The sequence below is a fragment of the Budorcas taxicolor genome, chromosome 17, assembly GCF_023091745.1.
Source record: "Budorcas taxicolor isolate Tak-1 chromosome 17, Takin1.1, whole genome shotgun sequence".
NCBI lineage: Eukaryota > Metazoa > Chordata > Mammalia > Artiodactyla > Bovidae > Budorcas > Budorcas taxicolor.
Genome location: NC_068926.1, coordinates 63,432,320 through 63,456,055, shown reverse-complemented (window position 1 = coordinate 63,456,055; position 23,736 = coordinate 63,432,320). Strand labels below are relative to the sequence as shown.

Below are 23,736 nucleotides of genomic sequence, written 5' to 3'. Positions count from 1 at the left end.
ATCCCTGCAAAGATACATAACAACTTTGCCTCTTGCAATGTGGTACTACTACTGACACACATACAAAAAGACTTTTATTTTGAAGATCAGCCTCGGTTTTCACCTATCATTCAGAGAATTCACAATCCTTTTGGAAGAAATTAGATAGGGACAAGACAGCAAGGATTTAACACACACTAAGGAAGGCTCTCCACTAGTCATTTTAACATCATGAATCAGAATCACATGAAGAGAATATCAGAATGTTAATGACAGTAAAATCCAGGGAACCCCTTCCAATTTATGTGATCATTTTATGCTAGGGCTTCTTAACATGCGTTCTAGGAACACAACCAATGGGCTTCAGAAACGTCTATTATCCCGCTGAGAAATCTTAACAAATTCTGCGTGTAAGGCGAAGTGCGTGTGTATTTTCGGGGGGAGAAGGTCTTAGCATTCATCAGAATCTCAAAGGGATCCTGAACCATAAGGGTTATTCTCTCACTAGGGGTTTGCAGAAAAGGCAGCACAAATTCCTAGCTGCTCAAGTTCAGAACATTTCAAGGTAGCCTAATTATATTCAAAACAGGAAGGAAGTGACTCAAGTCTCTGTAGATTAGGCATATGAGACAACAACTAAAAAAGATACAATGGAAGAGAAAAATGTTCTCAAACGCACAAAATGCCACAGAAGTGCAAGACAGTATTTAGTACAGAATTCAGCATGACAACAGAGATGCAATTTTCCTGTGCCCTGTATACCATCCACTGAGAAGCAAAGAATATGCGCTTCAAGAGGAAGTTTCAATCTAGATTCATGTGAATCAAACATCACAGAAAGTTCAACCAAAAACAGGCAAGAAAAGAAGGAAGTGGAGCAAATAACATTTTTAGAGAATCCGATGGAGTTCGTATGACAAGCTAACTTAGTTTCTAAAACACCTCTTTTGAAACTCCTCCACCCGTTCTCCCTATCTTCAAAAGAAACTGGTAACCCCACTTACATTATAGAGACCATGAAATAACCACAGAAGGTTTGAGTTATCATAGTCCTTTTAAAATCGGTCTGCACCTCCATATGACAAGATGAAGTTTAAAACAGAGTGGTGCTCAATGACTTCGTTAAGATTGTTTATTGGACACTATTGTGCCAAAGAAGCCATCTTACCTTTTGAATTACTTCAAATTCAAAGGAGATAAATCCAAGCACTGAAAACAGCACAGAGGCCTGTCAACTGGGCTCCAACCGCTAAGATAGATCTGAACCCTAAATCTATGGGACGGGAGGGATGGTTTTCGCCCTTCAGTGTTCCCGTATGCCTAAACTGCCTGAATACCCAAATGGTTATAGTTGCCAATGATTTGGTGTGTTTGTTTTGTAAGCAGTAATTAATATATAATTTAGAAATTCACCTATAGCTTTAAGGGGCTGTGAAGGTTCTGTACACAACACAAAAAACAGGAAAAATAAAAACAACAACCCCAAAAACCACCTTCGATGAGACGATCCTAAGCATATTCATTGAAACTGTTCTACCCCTGAGCACCGTACTCTCAATCATCCTTACTCGAAAAATGAGGAAATCAAGACTCGGCCAAATGAAGTCACCAGCCCAAGGTCACCCAGAGGCAAAATCTAGTTTGAACTCGGCTAGTTCAGATCTCAGAACTTGAGACAAGCATTGCTTCCTCAAGTGATGATCGGCGTTTGCAAGACCCCGTCATCCGGGAGACTGTCCGCGGCAGAGTGGCAGGCGGTATGTTAAGAGAAGCGGGGCAAAACTCATCCTTGGGGGTCCTCTGGCGAGTCTCAGTGGAAGGAAGCGGCGAGCGTCGCCCACTCCGGACAGGGCCTCCCCCTACCCCGGGGCGGGGGTCTGGGGGGCTGTGGGGAGGGGGGATGACACCTGCAGCCTCTGGGGGCCGCAGCCGGGAGGACGCTCGCAGTTGATTTCTCTAATTGGCCTCCTAGTGGATTGCCCAAGCCCCTTCCTGTTGGGAAAGAGGCCACGACCCCGCCGCCTCTCCGCCCGGCCTGGGACAGAGGGGACGAGAAAGAAGAGAGGGACGGGAGTGACGGGAGGGCGGCGGCCCCCTGCCCGCCCGGCTCTGACAGGCCCGGGACGGGTCCCGCCCCACGGCCGCCCAGGCGCCTCCTCGTCGCCACCCGGGGCATGGGGTGCAGAGCTCCACCGCCCGGACCCTCCCGGCCCGAGGGGGCGGCCCCGGGGCAGGGGTCCTGGCCAGGAGAGCTGAGGGGAGCGGGCCCGGCCGGTGCGACTCACCCGGCCCGCTGCAGTCAGCGCACACCTCACTGCTCCGGAGCCGCTTCGACATGGCTCCCGTCTCCCACCTGCCGGGAACCTGGGGCCCCGGGACAGCGAAGGCGGCGGCGGCGGCTGCGCTTCCGCTCTAACGGGTCCCCGCGGCGGCGCTGGCGGCGGCCGCCTCTCCCCTCAGCGCCTCACAGCCGCGGCGCAGCACGCACGCGCGGGGAGGTGCCCTTCGGCGACGGGCAGGTCATGTGACCGGAAAGGGCACGCTTCCTTGTCGCCATTTTGAGTGAGGGCAGGTGTCTCCTCTCCTGTTTCCAAACCTCCTTGATTTGGGGGGTCTCCCTCTCTGGAAGAGATTCACTTCCTCCCAGTGCTGATTAGTACCAGGGGAAGGAGCAAAATGTAGTAACCAAAGGTATGCAGCCACAGCCTTCTTGAGGCAATCACTCGTCAAGTCATTTAGCATAACTTTGGTCAAGTTCACTTATTTATTCATTCCTTTATTCAACAAATATTTATTGACCAGGGCTTTCTTGGTAGCTCAGCTGGTAAAGAGTTCGCCTGCAATGCAGGAGACCCCGTTTCAGTTCCTAGGTCGGGAAGATCCCCTGGAGAAGGGATAGGCTACCCACTCCAATATTCTTGGGCTTCCTTGGTGGGTCAAGAGATGAAGAATCTGCCAGCAATGCTGAAGACCTGGGTTTGATCCCTGGGGTTGGGAAGATCCCCTAGAGGAGGGCATGGCAACCCACTCCAGTATTGTTGCCGGGAGAATCTCCATGGACAGAGGAGGCTGGCAGGCTACAGTCCTTGGAGTTGCAGAGTCAGATGGAAATCATCAGGAATGCACATTTATTGACCATGTACTATGTTCCACACACTGTTCTGGGCACTGGAGAAGGAGCAGTGAGCCAAGAAGACGAAATTTTCTATATTTATGGAGTTACATTCAACTGTAGTAGATCTACAATAAAATAAGTAGGAATATATTAGATGTTTCCCCATGCTGCAGTTTTAATCTTATCTGGAAAGTGGAGGTAGTCTGTCTACCTCAAGCCCATGATTCACGTTTGTATAGCTTGTTACCTGAAAATGATTTTTACATTTTTAAAGGGGTGTGAAGAGGAAAAAAAGAGGGAGAGGATGAAGAATATTCAGCAAAACTCTTACATGACATGCAAAAGCAAAATATTTACTTAAGGACAAATGGAATAACTTACAGAAGCATATAGTGTGCCTGCCCCATAGTAAGCCCTCAATAATAGTTGCTCCTATTATTGGAATTAGATACTGCTATTATTTCCTAATCACAACTTTTTTTTTTTGTTCTTTGAGGGTGAGAATGCTGCTGCTGCTGCTAAGTCGCTTCAGTCATGTCTGACTCTGTGTGACCCCATAGACGACAGCCCACCAGGCTCCCCCGTCCCTGGGATTCTCCAGGCAAGAACACTGGAGTGGGTTGCCATTTCCTTCTCCAATGCAAGAAAATGAAAAGTGAAAGTGAAGTTGCTCAGTCGTATCTGACTCTTTGCGACCCCATGGACTGCAGCCTACCAGGCTCCTCCGTCCATGGGATTTTTCCAGGCAAGGGTACTGGAGTGGGGTGCCATTGCCTTAGATAACCTAATTTACAGGACTACATAAACACAATGAGATGAATTTAATCAGTCTGAAAGCAAGCAGAGATGTGGTCCTAATGCTAATGAACATTGTATGTATTACATATGTGTAAGCACAACTATGATTGCCATTTGGCAAATATTCCATGGCTATTGTGGGCCAGAAACTGTCTTGACCTCCAGGTACTCTGGTGAGCAGCCATTGTGGAGTTTTTTCACTAATAAATTAAGAGAAATGCTCAATAAATATGGAAAGATGTCGAGGCAGAGGATTAAATTGCCCAGGTCTTCTGAAAGGATAAGAAGTCCTGGAAGGGGTCTCAGGAGCACCGGTCTTTGGTTCATCTCTCCATTTTTATAAATATGTGGTGTGGGCATAACCACATAAATCCCACACATTCCACAATTAGAGCCTCTGGGTTCCATCCTGATGCTCCTGCATCCTGTTTTGGCTCACAGACTCACAAATCTTCTGGCCTCAACATGTGTGGAGAAAAGATTAGGCCAGGATTCTTGAACAGCTGTTGTTGCAGGCGTCTGAAAAGCTGATGTCCACAAGCAGAGAAGGCAGAGAATATGCTTTCAGGATTCATCAAATAATTTTGCCTGGCTATGTGATCTAGTTGTGGACAGCTGTGCAGAAAGCTCAGGCTGGTGAGCAGCCGTGAGTTGACTTGGTTCTTGGTTGAATCAAGGAACTATACTGTCTTAGGTTGAAACCCAAAGAATGAACTTAAGTTTGGCTGACCGTGGTCAAGTGTAAGTATTATCTATTAGTCCTTTCGGCCATAACCCCAAATTCAAAAATAAAGGACACTCGTATGTGGAATAAACCAGCAACTTAGGTAACTTTGACTCATAACCCAGTCTGGAGTTGAGGCAGAAGAGTGCTTCTCAAAGTTGGGGGGGTGGGAGTATGAATTTTTCTCCTCCAGGGGACATTTGGAGACATTTTGGTGGGAGTGTTACTGACATCTAGTGGGTAGAAACAGAGGGGATTCTGCCCGACATCCCCATGTGAAGTATCCTATCTTCCTTTCCAATTTGGATTCTTTTTATTTCTCTTTCTTCTGATTGTTGTGCCTAGGACTTCCAAAACTATGTTGAATAAAAGTGATGCAAGTGGGCATCCTTGCTCCTGACCTTAGAGGAAATGCTCTCAGCTTTTCACCCTTCAGTATGATGTTAGCTGTGGGTTTGTCTTATACAGTCTTCATTATGTTGCAGTACATTCCCTCAGTATGTAGCATTCTACAATGGTATTCTATTCAGTCATAAAAAAAAGAATGAAATTCGCCATTTGCAGCAACAAGGATGGACTTTGAGGGCGTTATACTAAGTGAAATAAGATAGAGGAAGACAAATACAGTATGATATCACTTACCTGTGGAATCTAAAAATGACATCAAAGTTGTAAACGTAACAAAAACGAAGCAGATTCACAGAGAACAAACTAGTCCTTACCAGTGGAGAGAGGGGTAATACAAGTGTTGGGGAGTGGGAGGCACAAACCACTGGGTGTAACAAAGACTCAAGGATGTATTGTACAATACCAGGAATATAACCAATACTTGGTAAAAACTGTAAGTGGAAAGCAACTTTTTAAAACTGTATAAAAACTAAAAATAAATCCAAAGTAAAAAATAAAAGAATTAAGAGTTACCAGAACAGCAAAAACAAATAAATTTATGTGGTTCAAAATGTGCTGAAGTTGAGAAGCTCTGAGCTAGCACCATCCTCTCATGGGGCAACTATTTAACGCCACTTCTCCAAGAGTTTATGATGCCTACTTGAAAATTGGTTGGTGTTGCCCACTTCCAAAATGGCTCCTGACCAATCGCGGCAGCATCTGCCCAGGTCCAAAAAGGCTGCAAGAGAGTCAGGAACTAGAATGGTTTGGTCCAGGAGCCTGTTGTCGCCCCGCCCCCCGACCGCAGAGCCGATGGAAGAGGCCCAGTTGTGGACCGAACCATATGAGGGACCTGGGGCAGGAGTAAAGGGGATGATAAAGGCTAGATCGAGTTTTTCAGGTCGAGATCCTAGGCTAAGCAAGAGAGTTTTATTTCTGTTTTCGGTATGATGCTCTGATTCCCGGTATGGGATTGGAGGTGAGTGAGGTTGGGCGGACCCCGGCCCGTGTGGCTAGCCTCGCCTCCCCCCCGCGCCGCGTCGCGCGGTGGTCCGCTCCCCGCACTTCCCTGTTTGGGGCAGCTCGGCCCGCAGAAGTCGGTTCGCGAGCTGTCAGAGCGGGCCGGAGCGCCGCGGGGCGCGGGGTGGGCGCGGCCGACCCCGGTCCCCGACCCGGCCCGCGACCCCCGACCTCCCGCGCGTGCCCTGCACCCGTCCCGCTAGGCCGGCGGGTCGCGTACCGCGCCCCCTCGCTCACTCGCCTGCTTCTCTTCGCTCGCCGGCCGCCCGGCGGGCGGGCGCCGGAGACCCCCACCCGGGGCTGAGGCTTGGCAAGCGGGCGGTGAGGGCCCGGCTGTGGCCTCCCTCGCCATGTCCTCGCCCCGCGACGCTAGCGGCGACTTCCCCTTGCACCTCCTGGTCTGGAACAACGACTACCGGCAGCTGGAGAAGGAGCTGCGGGACCAGGTGAGGGGGCGAGGCGAGGGTCTTACCCCGGCGAGAGGAGCCGGGGAGTCGGGGATCGTAACGCCTCCCTGAGCCCATCTCCAGCCCTCTGGGGAAAGGGACGGGGCACTGCCGTCCCCTTCCGCTCAGCAATCGAGGGACAATAATAATAACAGCAGGATGTGTACTGAGTATTTAATGTGTGCCAGGCCGTGTGTCGAAGGTTTTATATACATTCTCCCTCTTAATCTTTCCAGCAGCCCTAGGAGGTAGGTACTATCCTTTCGTTTTACAGAGAAGGAAACTGAGGCGCTCAGAGATTATGTCTCTTACACAAGGTCGCTTACCTAATAAACACCAAATCGAGATTGTAACTCTGGCCAACTGGCTCCAGCGTGCACCGTCTTAACCAATTATTCTTGCCTTTCTCCAAAATGTGTGAGCAACACACACCTCTCACCCCACCCATTCTTTTTGTCAGGAAAGGCTTGGTTGGGTTTAGAGCCCAGGTTCTGACTTGCCCTGTGACCTTGGGCAAGGCATTTTCCCTCTCTTGGCCCACGTCCTCTTCTTTGTGGAATGAGGGTGTTGATACCCATGTGGGCAAATTCTGTACTTGACTGTTACCAATAGGTCTGGGGTGATGCCCAGGAAAAGCTCCCCAGGGAGGCTGATATACACCAAAGTTTGAGAATCTCTGGTGCACAGCATCCTTAAAATCACTTCCTGTTCTAAAGTGCTTTGATTCCTTTTTTATTTATTCCCAGCTTTATAAGCAGTGGTTCTCAGTTGGAAGTGATTTCCTCCCTCATCTCACACATCTGGTAATTAATAGAGACATTTTTGTTTGTTACACGCGGGGAGTGGGTGTTACTGGAATCTAATGGGTAGAGGCCACAGAGGCTGCTCAGTATCCTGTAAGACACACGTGTGTAAGACATCCCCCTCCCCAGTTAAGATTTGTCTTTCCCAAAATGTCAGTAACATCTTGCTTGAGAAACCCTGTCTTCAAAGCAGCACAGTGATTCTGGGAGGTATTGGTACCCTCAAGTTACAAACCGACAGACTTAGCACTTAGGATGTGTATGTGTGTGTTAGTCGCTCATTCGTGTCCGGTTCTTTGCGACCTCATGGACTGTAGCCCGCCAGACTCCTGTCCATGGAATTCTCCAGGCAAGAACACTGGAGTGGGTGGCCATTCCTTTCTCCAGGGGATCTTCCCGACCCAGGGATTGAACCTGAATCTCCTGCATTGCAAGCAGATTCTTTAAGTCTGAGCCACCAGGGAAGCACCAAGCAGTTAGGATAGAGACTTGTAATTATCTCGTGTAATTGTTCTGGTTGACTTCATTTTATCTAGTGTATTAAAGTTCTGGTTTTTGAATGGCTCAAATTTGATGCTCTAATTGTCAAGAAATTCTAGAGGAAAGAGGGCATTGGTTTTCTTCTGATTTGCAAAAATTGAGCAAGGTCAGCATCCCCGCCCCCCCCTCCCCGCCCCCTCCTTGATGAACAGCTACTGCTAAGTGTGTTCTTTCTTTTTGGCTGTGTTGGATCTTCACTGCTGCCCGGGCTTTTTTCTAGTTGTGGTGAGTGGGGCCTACTCATTGCGGTGGCTCCTCTTGTTGCAGACCACTGGCTCTAGGCAAGTGGGCTTCAGCAGTTGCGGCTCAGGTGGGCTCAGTATTTGCAGCTCCTGGGCTGTAGAGACAGACTAAGTAGTTGTGGAGTCCAGGCTTAGTTGATTCGCGGCATGTGGGACATTCCCTGATTAGGGATCTGACGCGTGTCTCCTGCACTGGCAAGTGGGTCCTTCACCGCTGAGCCGCCAGGGAAGCCCCAAGTGTTTTCTTGTACCCTGCCATCTTTCTCTTAAGCCTGTTGAGCACCCACTGGAAGTCAAAAGTTGCCCTTTTTTCCTTTTAAATTCTCTGTCCACACAGAATAAACTTTTGTCATAAGAGTCCTTGTTCCTAATTAGATCATGCCCCCAGAGTAAATGATTCAACAGTTAGGCATCACAGCATACCTGATGATTCAATTCCCTTTCTCTTACTAGACATAGCTCAGAGGGAACCCGCCATCATTTTGTTCTCGGCTTTAAGTCTCACCTTAGACACTTTAAAAATGACCAGACAGTCTTTGTTTTTAGGCCTGCGGTGTTTTGCCTCTGTACTTCCTCAGTATCGGAGCCTCACAGCTTCTTGTGAAATATTGAGATAAAGTACAAGGAAAGTCACAAAACTAAAATCCTATCTGATAGAGTGGTTCCACATCGTCATTGAACCACACACATGTTCAATACCAATTTCAGAAAACAGCAGGCTTTCTGTTCATGGGAGGTGAGGAAGAGAGTTAAAACGAAGCACCGTCTTTCTTTATAGAAAAACTCAGTCCATAAGAACAGAGTCTTGGTTTGTAATCTAAAATGTGGCATGATTGAATTATTTCTTTTTCCTGCAACTTGTGATAGAAATGTTCATCGAAAGTTCTCTGTGCCTCTTACCTTGAAAAACATTAAGGACACAGGTGATTAGCGAATTCTAATTTTGCAGCAAAGTAGTCCTGGGATACATTGATCCTTAGTGCCTTCGAGTATCAAGGAGGTCAAGAAAGAATACACATCTTTGCTAATTATTTGGTTTTGACTTTGTTATCTGTTGTAACTGTAGATCATGTCACAAGATTCTGTTTTCTCTGGGGGAGAGATAGTTGAAGTATATTCAGAAAAAACATCTTGACTGTGGAAGTTGGACTGTCATGACCTCGCAGTCCAATTGCAATCCTGAAACTCTGGCCACTGAAGGGGTGGAGATGGGGCTGGCTTCACGGGTGTGCAGGCTCGACAGTTGCACAGGGCCCTGTCCTCAGAAGTGGCTTATGCTTGGTTCAATGCTCTGTTGTCATCATCTGGAAAGTCTTACTATTTTCTTTTGAAGAAGGCGCCTTACATGTTGATTTTTATCTGGGTCCTGTGAATTATGCAGCTGCTTCAGGATCAAAAAGTTGATCATTGATACCATTAGAACACAAGGCAGGGAATATTTTGTTGCTTTCATATTTATTGAGATCCTCTGTTAATTATGAAATAGCTATCTACTCCTCTGCCTTGGAGGCAGTTAGGTTAATGGCCAGTACTAATACTGGTTAAATTGTAAGCTTGGGTGCTTAATTTACCTTTAACAAATCAGTTCATGAGCTGTCAAAATGCGGAGCGTTAACACTAAACGCTTACTATTTTGCCAGGCACTGTGCTGAAATGTTTTTGTTGTTTTTGGTTTGTTTTAACTTTTTCTTTTATATTGGAGTATAGCTGATTAACAATGTTGGTGATAGTTTCAGGTGGACAGTAAAGGGACTCAGCCATACACATACATGTGTCCATTCCCCCCCAGACTTGTCTCCCATCCCAGCTGCCGCTTAACATTGAGCAGAGTTCCCTGTGTTATACTGTAGGTAAAAAATGCATATACTTACATACATACATACATACACATATATATATATATATATATATTTTTTTTTTTTTTTGGCCACTCTGCACTGCATGTGGAATCTTAGTTCTCCCACCAGGGATCAAACCTGCCTGCACACCCTGCATTGGAGGCATGGAGTCTTAACCACTGGGCTGCCAGGGAAGTCCCTTAAAATGTTTTATGTGCAGTTTTAGATTTAATTCTCACATCAGTCCCCAGGGGTTAGCGCTTGTGTGATTCCCACTTTACAGATGAGGAAACAGTGGAGAGGTTCAGTCACCTGCTTACCAAGTCATCAAACCAAGATGTCAACCCTGAGGAAGTCACTCTCACAGAATAAGAATCCTGTATTCTTAACCCTACCGCTTTCCTTCTTTTGGTAAAAGTGCCTCCATTTCAGGATTCTGGCGAAAGAGGAAGGGAACAGATCAGAAGGTGCGGGCCCAGGGTTACCTGGAAGCAGTACATTTACCATAGCTGCTGCTGTTAATGTCATCATCACCATCCTGGGAATGTAGCTCCTTTTATGTATGTTCTAGTTTTTCTACAGGGAACCCGTATTGGCTGCATAATTAAAAACAAAAAATTCCCATCACCCCAGCAGTAAAGCCAGCTGTTTCACTTAAGGCTTTGTCTGCCAGTACTTTTCTGCAGTCTGTTCTTCATTCTTTCCATCCCACGAGTGAGACATGAAGCGGGCTCACTGGTAGCTGTTAGAATTTTTATTTTGTTCTAGGAACAGCAGCACAGAAAGAATCAAGTTTATCCAGATGAAGAAGAATAAGCACATGTTTCTGAATGTGTGTGAGTCAGCCCCAGTCCCACCGTGTCTTGTTCATTTAGCCGAAGTTCACTGCTTGTATAACTTCGCCAGAGATGAGATTGTTCCAAGCTTTCAACGTTTACTCAACCGAGGCACTTTATTAAGTGCCTCTTAACCCATCAGCTCTACTGTCTTTAATATTCAGTGGGGCCTTGAAGTTGGTTGGTGCAGTTGAAATGATTTGTGTTCTGGTTATGTCATTTGTCACTTAGCCAGAGAGGTCTGTTAAACATCTTTCAGCCTTCCTGCCGATGCTGGGAGAATGAATGAAAATTTAGGGGGACAGATGCAAAGGACAGTCTGTGCACCTTAGCAGAGGAGGGAAAGCCCTGTGGGATCAAGTGGGGTAGAAGGTGGCAGATGAGGCCTGACTCCAGGGCCAGCCCTCGGTTAGGGAGCCAGCAGTGAAAGCACAAAATCCGGGCAAAAGAGGACGTTCTAGGCAGCGGCAGTGCTCAGAGCCTGACTGGGAACCACCCGGGGTTCTCATCGCAGCCTGGGGCAAGGCTGGGTGAGGCCACAGGCACTCATTCCAGCCAGTGTCTGTTGGCTGGAGGCCCGCCCTGAGCCAGAGCCTTGGATCCAAGGGAAAGAGCCTGGAGCCTGCTCTCAGGTGCTCCTCCTCAGCCCTCGGGCTCAGTCGAATCTTCGAAACCAGGCATGCATCTATACCTCCCCCGGACTTGGGGTGGGAGAACCAGCTCAGGCCCCGGCTGGCCACAGAAGACCAGGGCTGTCTGAGCGCGCACAGGAATGAGGGTGGTAGACTCTCTCAAGCAAAGGGAGGGCCAGTTAGCAGCCTCTTACCCGAGGCCTTCCCCCCAGGAGATGCCTGTGATAGTTTCCGAAGTTCTGACTGTGTGCCTCATGGTTCCCACGAGGCTAGTGAGGGACCCGGAAGTGGACCCTGCTGTCAGACACTGAAGCCCGCACTCAGCTGCACAACAGCAGGCTACCAAAGAGGGCTTGGATGAGAAGAGTTGGTGGGCTTAAAAATTAGCACATAAGGAGACATGGAGAAATCTCACGCCTTTTCTTCTTTGCGGGGGCACTATGATCGTTAAGAGGGTGGGCAGTTTTAATTTGGTGCAGCTTATCATTGGAGAAACTTAAAGGAAAAACTTAAATGATCGGCTATGACAGTGAATTCCAGTGAAATTCTGAGCTCGTGCTAACTCAACTCATGTCATTAGTTGAGGACCCTCAGCTCCCCTATTAGCTGTAAGGAGATTTCAATAAATCCCTTTTAGGGAGAAAGCGACAGCTTATGTGAAGCAATGTAGTGTAGGTGTATAATCCTAAGAGCTGACTCTTCTAAGAGCTTGCCATGAGGTTTACCCTTGTAAGACTTTTGTAAGATAGGTGGGTTTTGTTTTTTGTTCTTATTGTTCCCGTTTTACAAGCGCACATGCTGAAGCTCAAGAGGAGTTAGGCAACTAGTCAAAAGAGCATGTAGATCGTAGATTAGATTTATGTGTTACATAAAACACATACACAGGTTGATTTTTAAGCATCTTTATTGAGATTCAGTTCCCTTATGCAATTCACCCTTTAACTGTGATATTCACTGTTTTTAGTGTATTCCCTGAGTTGTGCAGCTGTCACCACAGCCACATTCCAGAACATTTTCATCACCCCCGAAAGAAACCCCACACCCATTAGCTGTCACTCCCTATTTCCCCCCAACCCTTCAGCCCCAGGCAACATTAAGCAGTTTGACACATCTATAGATTTGCTTCTTCTGGACATTTCTTATAAATGGAATCATACAATACGTGGCCTTTTGTGTGTGGCTTCTTTAACCTAACATGATGTTTTCAGTGTTCATCCGTGTCGTGGGAGATGTTAATACTTCATTCCTTTTAATGGCTGAATAGTATTCCCGTGTGTGTGTGTGTGTGTACACTATATTTTGTTTATTCCTTAGCCAGTTGATGGACATTTGGGCTATTATGAATAATGCTGCTCTGCTTATCTGTGTACGGGTTTTTGTGTGACTGTATGTTTTTATTTTTCTTGGGTAAACACCTATAAGAGGACTTGCTGGGTCTTATATTAATAGTAATTCTGTGTTTAATTTTTTGAGGAACTGCCAAATGTTTTTTCAGTTTGAGTGCACCATTTTACATTCCCATCAGCAATGTATAATGGTTCTAGTTTTTCCACATCCTTGTCAACACTTGTTATTGTCCTTTTGATTGTAGCCATCCTAATGGATGTGAAGTATTATCTCATTGTGGCTTAGATTTGCATTTCCCTAAGCTTCCCGGGTAGCTCAGCTGGTAAAGAATCTGCCTGCAATGCAGGAGACCCCGGTTCCATTCCTGGGTCAGGAAAATCCCCTAGAGGAGGGATAGATTCAGTTCAGTTCAATTTAGTCGCTCAGTCGTGTCCGACTCGTTGCGACCCCATGAATCGCAGCATGCCAGGCCTCCCTGTCCATCACCAACTCCCGGAGTTCACTCAGATTCATATCCATCGAGTTTACCCACTCCAGTATTCTTGGGCTTCCCTGGTGACTCAGATGGTAAAGAATCCGCCTGCAATGCGGAAGACTTGGGTTTGATTCCTGGGTTGGAAAGATCCCTTGTTGGAGGGGATGGCAACCTACTCCAGTATTCTTACCTGGAGAATCCCCATGGACAGAGCGGCTTACAGATCATGGGGTCGCAAAGAGTCTGACGTGACTGAGCAAGTAAGCGCGGCACAGCACAACTATTAGTTATTTGAGCATCTTCCATGTGCTGTTGGCCATTGGCATATCTTCTTTGAAGAAGTGTCTTGAAATCCCTTGCCCATTTTAAAACTGGATCATGTGTCTTTTTATTCATGGCTAGAGTTCATATATTCCGGATGTGCACATGCTAAGTTGCCTCACTTGTGTCCGACTATTTGCGACCTCATGGACTGTAGCCCACCAGGCTCCACTGTTCATGGGATTCTCCAGGCAAGAATACTGGAGTAGGTTGCCATGCCCTCCTTGAGGGGATCTTCCCGACCCAGGGATTAAACGCGTGTCTTTTGTGTCTCCTGACTGGCAGACGAGTTCTTTACCACTAGGGCCACCTGGGAAGCTCCCATATTCTAAATACTCAGTTCAGTTCAATCGCTCAGTTGTGTCCGACTCTTTGCGACCCCATGAATCCCCTTAATAAGAATATGACTTACAAACATTTTCTCCTTGTCTTTGGGTTGCCTTTTTAGTTTCTTTATACCGTTTGAAGTACAACAGTTTTCAGTTTAGATGGAGTATAATTTACCTATATTTTCTTTCGTCTCTTACGCTTTTGATGTTGTATCTTAGAAAACTTTGCTTAACACAAGGTCACACAAATATAATTCTATGTTTTCCCCTAAGAGTTTTGTTGTTTTCTATCTTACATTCATGTTTATGATCAACTTTGAGCTAATTTTTGCATTTAGTCTATACAATACTTCATTCTTGTTCTGCATGTTGATATCTAGTTGTTCAAGCATCATTTGTGGAAAAGATTATTCTTCCCCATTGAATTATTTTGGCACCCTTGTTGAAAATCAATTGACCATAAATGTATATAAGTTTATTTCTGGACTCTAAATTGTATTCCACTGATTTATATGTCTCCCCTTTTGCCAGTGTCACAGTCTTGATTGCTGTAGCTTTGTGTAGTAAGTTTTGAAATTGGGAAGTGTGATTTCTCAAATGTTACTTTTTTTTCAAGATGATTTTGGCTGTTCTGGGTCCCCTGAATTTCCTTAAGAATTTTAGTATCACCTGGTTCATTTCTTAAAGAAATAAGCTGGAATTTTGATGGAGATTGCATTGACTCTATAGCTCAGTTTAGGGAGTTTTGACATGTTAGAATATTAAGTCTTCTGAACCAAGAACATGGGATGTTTTCCCATTTATTTAGATCTTTATTTCTTTCAACAATGCTTTATAGTTTTCAGAGTATAAGGTTTATACTTCTTTTGTTACTTATTTATAAATGTTTTATTCTTTTCAATGTTGTTATAAATGGAGTTTTTTAATTTCACTTTTGAGTTGTTACAAATGTATAAATATACAATTGATTTTTCTACATTGCTGTTGTAGCCTACAACTTGCTGAACTCATTAGTTCTAATATTTTTAAGTGGATTTCCTAGGATTTCCTATATGTGAGATCGTGTTGTCTATGAGTAGAAATAGTTTTACATTTTCTTTAGATGCCTTTTCTTTCTTTTTCTTGCCTTAGAGCCTTGGTTAGAACCTCTAGTACAGTGTTTAATAGATATGATGAAGAGAACATCCCTGTCTTATTTCTTATCTTGGGGGAAAGCATCCATTCTTTCACTGTTAAGTATGATGTTAGCTGTGAGTTTTTCATAGATGGATGATGTTTGAGGAAATGCCCTTCATTCCTAGTTTGTTGAATGTTTGGGGTTTTTTCTGATCATGAAGAGGTGTAGGATTTTGTGAAATGCTTTTTCTGCCTCATCTCAGTCCATTTGGGCTGCAGTAACAGACGATCGTGAAGTGGGCAGTTTATGAGCAATAGGAATCTATGTAGTCTTGGCACCTGGCAGTCCCCGATCATGGGGCCGTGGGTTTGGGTAGTGTCTGGTGAGGGCTTTCCTCCTGGTCCACAGCACGTGTCTCCTCACAGTGCCCTAACTTGGTGGGAGAGGCTTCACAAGCTCTGGAGCCTATTTTCTAAAGACGCTTATTCCATTCATGAGGGCTCCACTCTCATGATCTAAGTACTTCCCAAAGGCCCCACTTCCTAATGCCATCGTCTTTGGAGGTTAGGATGTCAGCATATGAATTTTGGGTGGACACTTCACATTCAGACCACAGCATGCATTTATTGAGATGGTCATATGTTTTTTATTTTTTTCTATCAATATGATGTGTTACATTAATTGATTATTGGGTGTTAAGCCACCCTTGCATTTGTGGGATAAACTCACTTGGTCATGGTGTACAATAACCCTTTTCATATATTATTGAATTTATTTTGCTAAAATATTGTTGAGGATTTTTGTATCTATAGTCATAAGCGATGTTAGTCTGTGGTTGTCTTTCTTGTGTGATTTGTTTGTCATCAGCATAATACTGGGCTTATAAAAATGAGTTGAGAGGTTTTCTTTCTTTTCTGTTTTTGGGTTTGTAAAGAATTGGAATTATATGTTGGAAGTTTGGTAGAATTCACCAGTGAAGCCATTCTGGGTCTGAGGTTTTTTCCCCCTGGGAAATTTTAAAATTACTGAGTCAATCTTCTTACTTGTTATAAACTTCTTCACATTTTCTGTTTTTTTCCTAAGTGAGTTTTGCTAGCTTGTGGCTGCCTAGGAATATGTGCCTTTCATCTAAGTTCTCATTTGTTGGCATACAGTTGTTCACAGTATTCATTTATAATACTTCTTATTTCTGTAGAGTTGATAGTAATATCCCCTATATCATTACTGATTTTGGTAACTTGAATCTTCTCTCTCTTTTTTCTTTTGGTCCGTCTAGCCAAAAGTTTGTCAATTTTGTTGATATTTTCCAAGAGCCAGCTTTTGGTTTTGTTGATATTTCTCTGTTGATTTTCTATCTTTTTTCCCCCCTAGAAGGGCATGGCAACCCACTCCAGTATTCTTGCCTGGAGAATTCCATGGACAGAGGAGCCTGGCGGGCTGCAGTCTGTGGGGTAGCAAAGAGTTGGTCACAACTAATCATAGCACATTTTACATTTTACCAGTTTCCACTCTAATCGTTATTCACCCATTGTTTTAAATCACACTGTCATTATAATATATCATTTTTCCTCCCTTATCTCCTTTCAGATGAGAAGGAGGGGCAGAGGAGGCCCTGCACAGTTATAATTATCTATGCAAAGTGTGCAGCTATGGGACTCAGACATACAGTTGCCCCACCTCTGCCCTGTGGTCAAAAGTAGAAAAAAGTTAACAATATATTTGAATTTGATTGTATACAATATATCTAGTGGCCCAGAAACTTGAACCTTACTTCTTAGTCCTAGATATTGGCTTTGTTCTAGGGTGTGAATTAAAGTAAGTAGTTTCCCCTTTTGCCTGGTAAATATTGTTAAGCATCTCCTGTGTCTGGCAGCATGCTAACCCTAGCACCTTTCATGTAGTAGATAAAACTTGTTGAGTAAGAAAGCATCATCTATAACAGACGTGAAAGATAAGAATGACTTTGCTAAGTCTTTCTTTCCTGCTAAACTTCAGCTAAGTTAATAGTTTTAAGTCACATTACTTAAAAGAAAAAAAAGAATAATGATTTAATGCAAATTAGAGACTAAGGTGGCAGAAGCTAAGAAATATAAGATTCAGATCCTGCCCTTTGGAATTCTCTAGTGAGATAAACAGGCCATCCCACTGGAAAAGTCAGGAAATCCCAGGAGGTGGTGTGGGCCCTGTTCTAGGAGACGTGATGGCATTTCAGCACCTGAGAGAACCCTGAGGCCTGGAGTTGGTCCAGGAGGAGACATGTTCACTTAGCGAGATGTCTTCAGCCACTTCTGTTTTTCTTCGATACCAGTCTGTCTTCACTTCACAAGGCCGTGATAGAGTTAGCAAAACAGGGAGGTCGGGTCGCTGTTGGATGGTGGCTGTTTACTCACGGTCCTGCTTACCTTCCTCTCCTGTGGCTTGTCCTGGATCTCTCTGGGGGCTGCCCCACAACTAGCCTTGCACATCAACATCAAGCCCGTTTTCTAAGTAAGCAGTCTCGTGATTTGGTGCTGTGGTGGGTCTTCATTCCTGCACACAGGCTCTGTTTTCTAGTAGTGGGGGCTACTCTTCATTGAGATGTGCAGGCTTCTTATTTCCGTGGCTTCTCTTATTGGGGAGCAAGGGCTCAGAGTTGTGGTCCGTGGGTTCAGTAGTTGTGGCTCACACCCTTAGTTGCCCTGCAGCACGTGGGATCTTCTGGACTAGGGATCGAACCCGTGTCCCATACATTGGCAAGCAGATTCCCAACCACTGGACCACCAGGGGAGTCCCCTTAAAGGTTTTTATTTTCTAGCAGCCCCGTGGAAGTTTCTTGTATCGTTGGAAGAACATTCAGAGCTTTCTCTGGAAGGCAGCACTGACCCGTTCAGACGGAGTCCTGGACCCCAGTGCAGGTGCTGGAGGGAGGACCAGAATAGGAATGAAGAGTAGAAGCCAAATGGATGTTTATCTGCGTCCACACGCGTGCCTGGCAGATCACGCTCATTGTATGTGGGACCCACGGATGCTGCCACGTCGGGGCACTTGGAGCTCAACACACAATAACGAGAGTGGTGTTTTGGTGGGAATCCACCTAGAGAACGTACTTTTATTCTGACCCAAATTATCTTCTGTACTTTCAGTTTTGATTAAAGTCCTTGCACTTCCTGTTCTGGAACTGAGATGTGCTGGAGAAATCCCCCACGTTCCACACCACGGGGTGGCTGTGTTTCCATGCAAGCCCTTAGCCTTATTTAGACTTAATTTGAGTGCTGTAGTGCTTTGGGTTGTGTTTGATGATCGGAGGCCTGTAGCTGGTGTTTATTTATGAGGCTCTTAACTTTATAGAAAAAGGAACTCAGTAACTGTCACCTTTATTTATAGCCCCCAGAGTCACATTTCAGTTCGTGCCCACTTGTAAGCATTTGTTTTTCCCATGTACTGCTGTCTTGAGTGTACAAATACTATTTTTTAATTTCTATATGTATTATTAACCTCTGAAACTCCTTTCCACGTTTTTGTGTCCAGTTATATATATCCAGTTACATAAATGCCAGTGTTTACTTTACAGAACGTGGAGGCCCTGGATCCTCGAGGTCGCACCTTGTTGCATCTTGCTGTTTCTTTGGGACATTTGGAATCTGCCAGAGTCCTGCTCCGACATAAAGCAGATGTGACAAAGGAAAATCGTGAGGGTTGGACAGGCAAGTGTACTTGCGAAATAACATAAAGCCTTCCATTTTGTTTTCTCTGTCTGAATACAGGGTAGCCTCAGTCCTCATTGTCCTCAGAGTCATCTTTATCTTGAGCTCTGTCTCTCTGGGGACTTGGGGCTGGGGAAGGAGCTGAGAGCCTCGGAGGCCACTGGCTTGTCTGCAGCACAATGGTCCCAATTGTGTCCTGGGCCAGGCGCCCAGGGTAGGGGGTGACCCCTCATCCAGAAAGCAGCTCTCAGCGCACCAGACATGAGTGCGAGCCCCGGTTTCCCCTGAGGAGTGTGGCGGTAACTCCAGCAAAGCCATCCTGATAGACAGTCAGAAAGAAATGATAGGCAGTTTGAATCGCCATGTGACGAAGGAGTAGGCGGCAGGCTCTCGCTGGGTGTCTGACTAGTCCTTTCTCTGCCTTGCTTGTTTGAAACGGCTGACGGTAAGGCTGGGAAGGACTCTGGAAAAGCCAACACAAAGGCACTTTCTCATTCACAGAGAGCCAGTCTGCAGTTCCTGGGGGACCGTATTCATCCATACCTAAAATCTAGGCCCGCCAGCCATGGAGTGTGGATGTGACTGCCGCTGTGTGTAGCACAGCCATCCTGGAGTACCTCACCGCAGAGGTACTTGAATTGGCAGGAAATGCGTCGGAAGACTTGAAGGTAAAATGGATTATGCCTCATCACTTGCAACTTGCTATTCGTAGAGGTGAAGAATTGGACTCTCTCATCAAGGCTACAGTTGCTAGTGGTGATGTCAGTCCACAGCCACAAGTCTCTGGGAAGAGAGGATAACAGAAGGCTGTCTAAAGGAAGCCTGGATTCCATATTATCTCAGGACTCTAAATACCCCGACAGCTGTCTAGTGTTGGTGGTTCCAGTGGACTGTATCTCTGGGAATAAGACAGTTTTGCCTTTTGTGTAATTCTGTTAGAGCAAGCTGGAAGGTTAATTAGCCTTCCAACAAGCCAAATTTCTGCATTCGAGCCTTAACCATGTTTAAGTGTTACTGTGGCTTCAAAGAAGCTATTGATTCTGAAGTAGTGGGTTTTGATTGAGTTGACTGTTTTTGAAAAACTGTTTGGATTTTAATTGTGATGTAGAAATTATAGTAACAAACATTTGGTTTGGCACAAACATTTTTTCTATACCGAAAGAAAAAAATGTGGTGGATAAGCTAAATAAAGGTCATATCTCAGCACCCCACCCTGCCACCGGCCAAAAAAAAAAAAATTATAGCTGAAAGTAGTATCCTTTTCCAGTGAAATCCTGGCACTTCACTTGTTTTGAGACTCCTGAAACTCCCTTGGACTTTGAGGAGATCAAACCAGTCAGTCCTAAAGGAAATCAACCCTGAATGTTCATTGGAAGGACTGATGCTGAAGCTCCAATACTTTAGCCACCTGATCGAAAAGCCAACTCATTTGGGAAAACTCTGATGCTGGGAAAGATTGAGGGCAGAAGGAGAAGAGGGTGGCAGAAGATGAGATAGTTGATAGCATCACTGACTCAGTGGACATGAATTTGAGCAAACTCCAGGAGACAATGAAGGACAGAGGAGCCTGGAGTGCTGCAGTTCGTGGGATTGTGAAGAGTCAGACACAATGTAACAACGAAACAACAACACTTGTTTGCAAGCTCTCGTACTACTGGTCCAAGTAATTTGGGGTTGACTGGTCAAGAATACACACAACCTGGCTGCCCATCTCCACAGCTGTGTGATCACACAGTGAAAGCCAGCTCTGAAGACACCGTCGGATTTCAGAGTCAGTAGTAAGAAACTGGGGAAAGAGAATAATGGCAGGTTTGCTCAAGAGGGTGAGAGTACTCTGTTCTCTGCTCAGTCAGGTAGGGGTTAAAGTAAGTAGTCGTGGTCATGAAGATTGGGTGGGGCTGGAGCCTCTGTCCCACTTTAAAGAAATTGTTGGCCTTCGATCCAGAGAGATACTTTTCAAGCTGGCTTTGGAATTTGTGAGTAAGTATGAGAATACAGGGTGATCAGATTACATCTTTTTGCCTTCCAGTTTTGCACGAGGCTGTGAGCACCGGCGACCCCGAGATGGTGTTCACGGTCCTTCAGCATCGAGACTTCCACAACACGTCCATGGCCCTCGAGGGAGTTCCGGAGCTGCTCCAGAAAATTCTCGAGGTAGCCACAAACACTGACAGCACCATCAGTGGAGTTGAATGCTGACACAGCAGCCGCAGACAGTTTGACATCCTTGTGCGCCTTCCCAAACAGTTTTAAGGATTGTGAAAACGACGTATTGAATACCAAATAGCGTGATTTCTTGCTTTGCAATCTGTTAAATGTATGATGTCTCTCACAAAGTATGTTTCCAGGTCACTAGACCGACTCTTTTAAGTGCTATTTAAAAGTTAGAACTAAAGACAAATGGACATCAGGCAATTAATTTGTCTAGCTGCCTGTTTTCCTAACAGTAGCGTCCTGAGCTCAGGTCATCTTGGGGAAATTATGATGAACTTCGTTACTGTCTGGGGATTTTCAGGGCCTGTTGAGGCTCAGAAGTCTGTGTGCAACTCTCCTTGACACCTCTGTCACTTCTAGCCATTAGTATTCTGTGACTTCTAATCCATTGCCTGAACTTAGAGTTGCTAGCTTTGGGGCAGTTTATCTGTCTTGTGAGTAAAAGGGTATGGGCTCTGTAACATTTGGAGAAGTTTCTTAAAAGATTTTACTTCTAGGCTCCCAAGTTTATTTTGTTTGCTTGTTTTAATATTTATTTATTTATTTGACCTCTCCGGGTCTTAGTTGCAGCACGTGGGACCTTCAACCTAGCCTGCAGGTATTTCAGTTGCAGCATGGAAGCTCTTAGTTGTGGCATGTGGGATCTAGTTCCCTGACCTGGGATCAAACCCCCAGCCTCCCACATTGAGAATGTGGAGTCTTAGTCATTAGGCCATCAGGGAAGTCCCTCTTGGATTGTTTGGGATGACGGTTACCATTCTTCAGATAGCCTTTGTCACTTGCAATAGCTGTCTTATTGGTCAGTCATGTGCAGTATTCCTGAGGCAGCCAGCAGTTCAGTTTTCACGTCATTTATTCTCAGTTTAAGCACAGAAGTGAGCTCCCCCAAGTACTTCCAAAGATACTTGCTAGATAAATCAGCTTCCCACACTTCTTGAGAAAAATTAACAGCTCTGTTGAGAAAAGGAATAACTTTGCTGTGAGACAATCTGAGCATTCTTCTTAAAAAAGTATTAACACTTAAGCTAAATCCTGCCTAAGACATTGATTTTCCACATACTGCACAGAAACCGACCGTGAGCTATAAGTTGTTGTATCCATTGATTTTAAAATAGATGTGTGTTTGAGTGCACAAAGATCACATAGATTTGTTTTCTTGTCTAACTGTCTGTAGGAGGAACTAGAAACGTCATCTGTCCATTTGACAAAGCAGAAAATGACTTATTTTACCTAGAGTCACCACCCCCCATTTTAAAATTCCATGTAAAAGACTTTTTTTTTCACCTGTGTTGATCCATAGCAGTGAGCTGCCCTGAATTATATCCTGTGTTAAAGGTTATAGACAGCCCACAAATGACCTGGTGCTCTGTGGCACCGGAGGCCATGCCTAACGGCCTGTCTTTCCATGGTGTCTCCTCACGGCATGCCCAAGTTTCTTTTCCATTGTTCCTTGGAGTGACTTCACCCATCTTTGGAATCTGGAATTTCTAGCTCTTGTCTTTTTGGGTTTCTTAAGTAGCTCTCCCAGAATCTTCTATGGGAATTCATGGTGGGTCAGAAAAGGATTCTAAACAGGCTTTCTGTGGTGGTGTGAAACCTCAAAAAGCCAAATTCTAGAAGTTTAAGAAGAAAATGGGGGGCAAAAGTCTGGAGGGAAAACTCAACTTCCTGGGGACAGTGATGTCTCATACCCTCCTGGTTTCAGAATGGTCTGATAAACACTCCACCCTTCCCAGCACACAGAGCCTTTTGCAGTCAAGCTCCCTGTAGAACCGGTGGGGTCCACGCTCCTCCTTGCTTGGACCAGCCTGTGACCCTCACTGCTAGGAACCCAATTGAACCCTTAAATCGGATTTGACTTTTATCTCCCTCCAACCTGGTCGCCTGCAGTTAACTTTACTAACTGTCTAGACGTATTTTATAGTGAGATAAAATAACAGCCTGAATATAAAAATAGGCATTTAGTCTGATGGGTTTGCAATTTATGTTTCTTCTGATTGTCTCTGTTCTTTCTCCCTCTCCCTTTTGAACAACCCTATCAACCCTTACTGTGTTTGTGTTTAGCTAATGGTACCAAGGGTAATTTGTTTTATTTTTTAAATTAATTTTTATTGGAGTATGGTCACATTTACAATGTTGTGTTAGTTTCTGATAGCAGGAGTGATTTCTTTTAAACCTTTGTCCTTCAGGCTCCGGATTTTTACGTGCAGATGAAATGGGAATTCACCAGCTGGGGTGAGTGGCTGTGAGCTTGAAATTTATTCAGCTTGAATAAAGGCTTATTTTTCTTTTATGGAAGTTATATATTTATTTTTTTAAATCTAGGAAATACATAGATGAGAGTAACAGTCGCCCACAGTCCTACTTAAGCACAAGTGCTTACTGTTGTAGGTGTGTTCCTTCCAATCTTATCCCACACGCATGAGACTTTTTCTCCCAAGCATGTCAATAGAATATATAGACAATTTTGTCTCCTCCTTTTGTTACCTGTGGCTGACATTTATCTATATTATTCGTTTTTTTTTAATGTCACTTTAAAGGGGCTAAAGTCTTTAGTAAGTAGATTTATCATAATTCAGTTACTCGTTTCCTTACGTAGTTCAATGTGATTCTTTTAAACTTGTTTTTCTAAGGAAGAAGATGAGATGATATTGGAATAGCTCATTTTTTAACAAAATGGATGCATTGCTCCAAAATCTTATGTAAGGCAAATTGATTGACAGTAATTTTCCTAGATGTTCTACTTCTGTGTCTTGTAGATCAGTTAATGACAGCTTCCAACTCCCAGAGCCTCAGCAATTTTCGCTTCCAGAGTTCCCTTTCAGGCACGAAGTCATATTTGCCATGAAACATTTAAACGAAGTAAAAAGTATATGAAGGAAGAGAACTT

The 23,736-nt window shown here is 44.8% G+C and overlaps 2 protein-coding genes across 6 annotated transcripts in view; one reads left to right on the top strand and one right to left on the bottom strand.

Moving 5' to 3' along the window:
* GIT2 (GIT ArfGAP 2) overlaps window positions 1–2,428 on the bottom strand; it is a 41,298-nt gene extending 38,870 nt beyond the window's left edge. For all 5 annotated transcript variants that reach the window (XM_052654436.1, XM_052654438.1, XM_052654439.1 and 2 more), the window contains exon 1: window positions 2,265–2,428. In XM_052654436.1, the coding sequence (XP_052510396.1) occupies window positions 2,265–2,316 (52 nt within the window). In that variant the 5' untranslated portion in view covers window positions 2,317–2,428. The remainder of the gene's footprint in view (window positions 1–2,264) is intronic.
* Window positions 2,429–6,373: 3,945 nt separating this feature from the next.
* Window positions 6,374–23,736, top strand: part of ANKRD13A (ankyrin repeat domain 13A) — a 34,515-nt gene continuing 17,152 nt past the window's right edge. Inside the window, exons 1-4 of the mRNA XM_052654419.1 lie at window positions 6,374–6,469; window positions 18,500–18,632; window positions 20,662–20,786; window positions 23,036–23,081. Of these exons, the coding sequence (XP_052510379.1) occupies window positions 6,374–6,469; window positions 18,500–18,632; window positions 20,662–20,786; window positions 23,036–23,081 (400 nt within the window). The remainder of the gene's footprint in view (window positions 6,470–18,499; window positions 18,633–20,661; window positions 20,787–23,035; window positions 23,082–23,736) is intronic.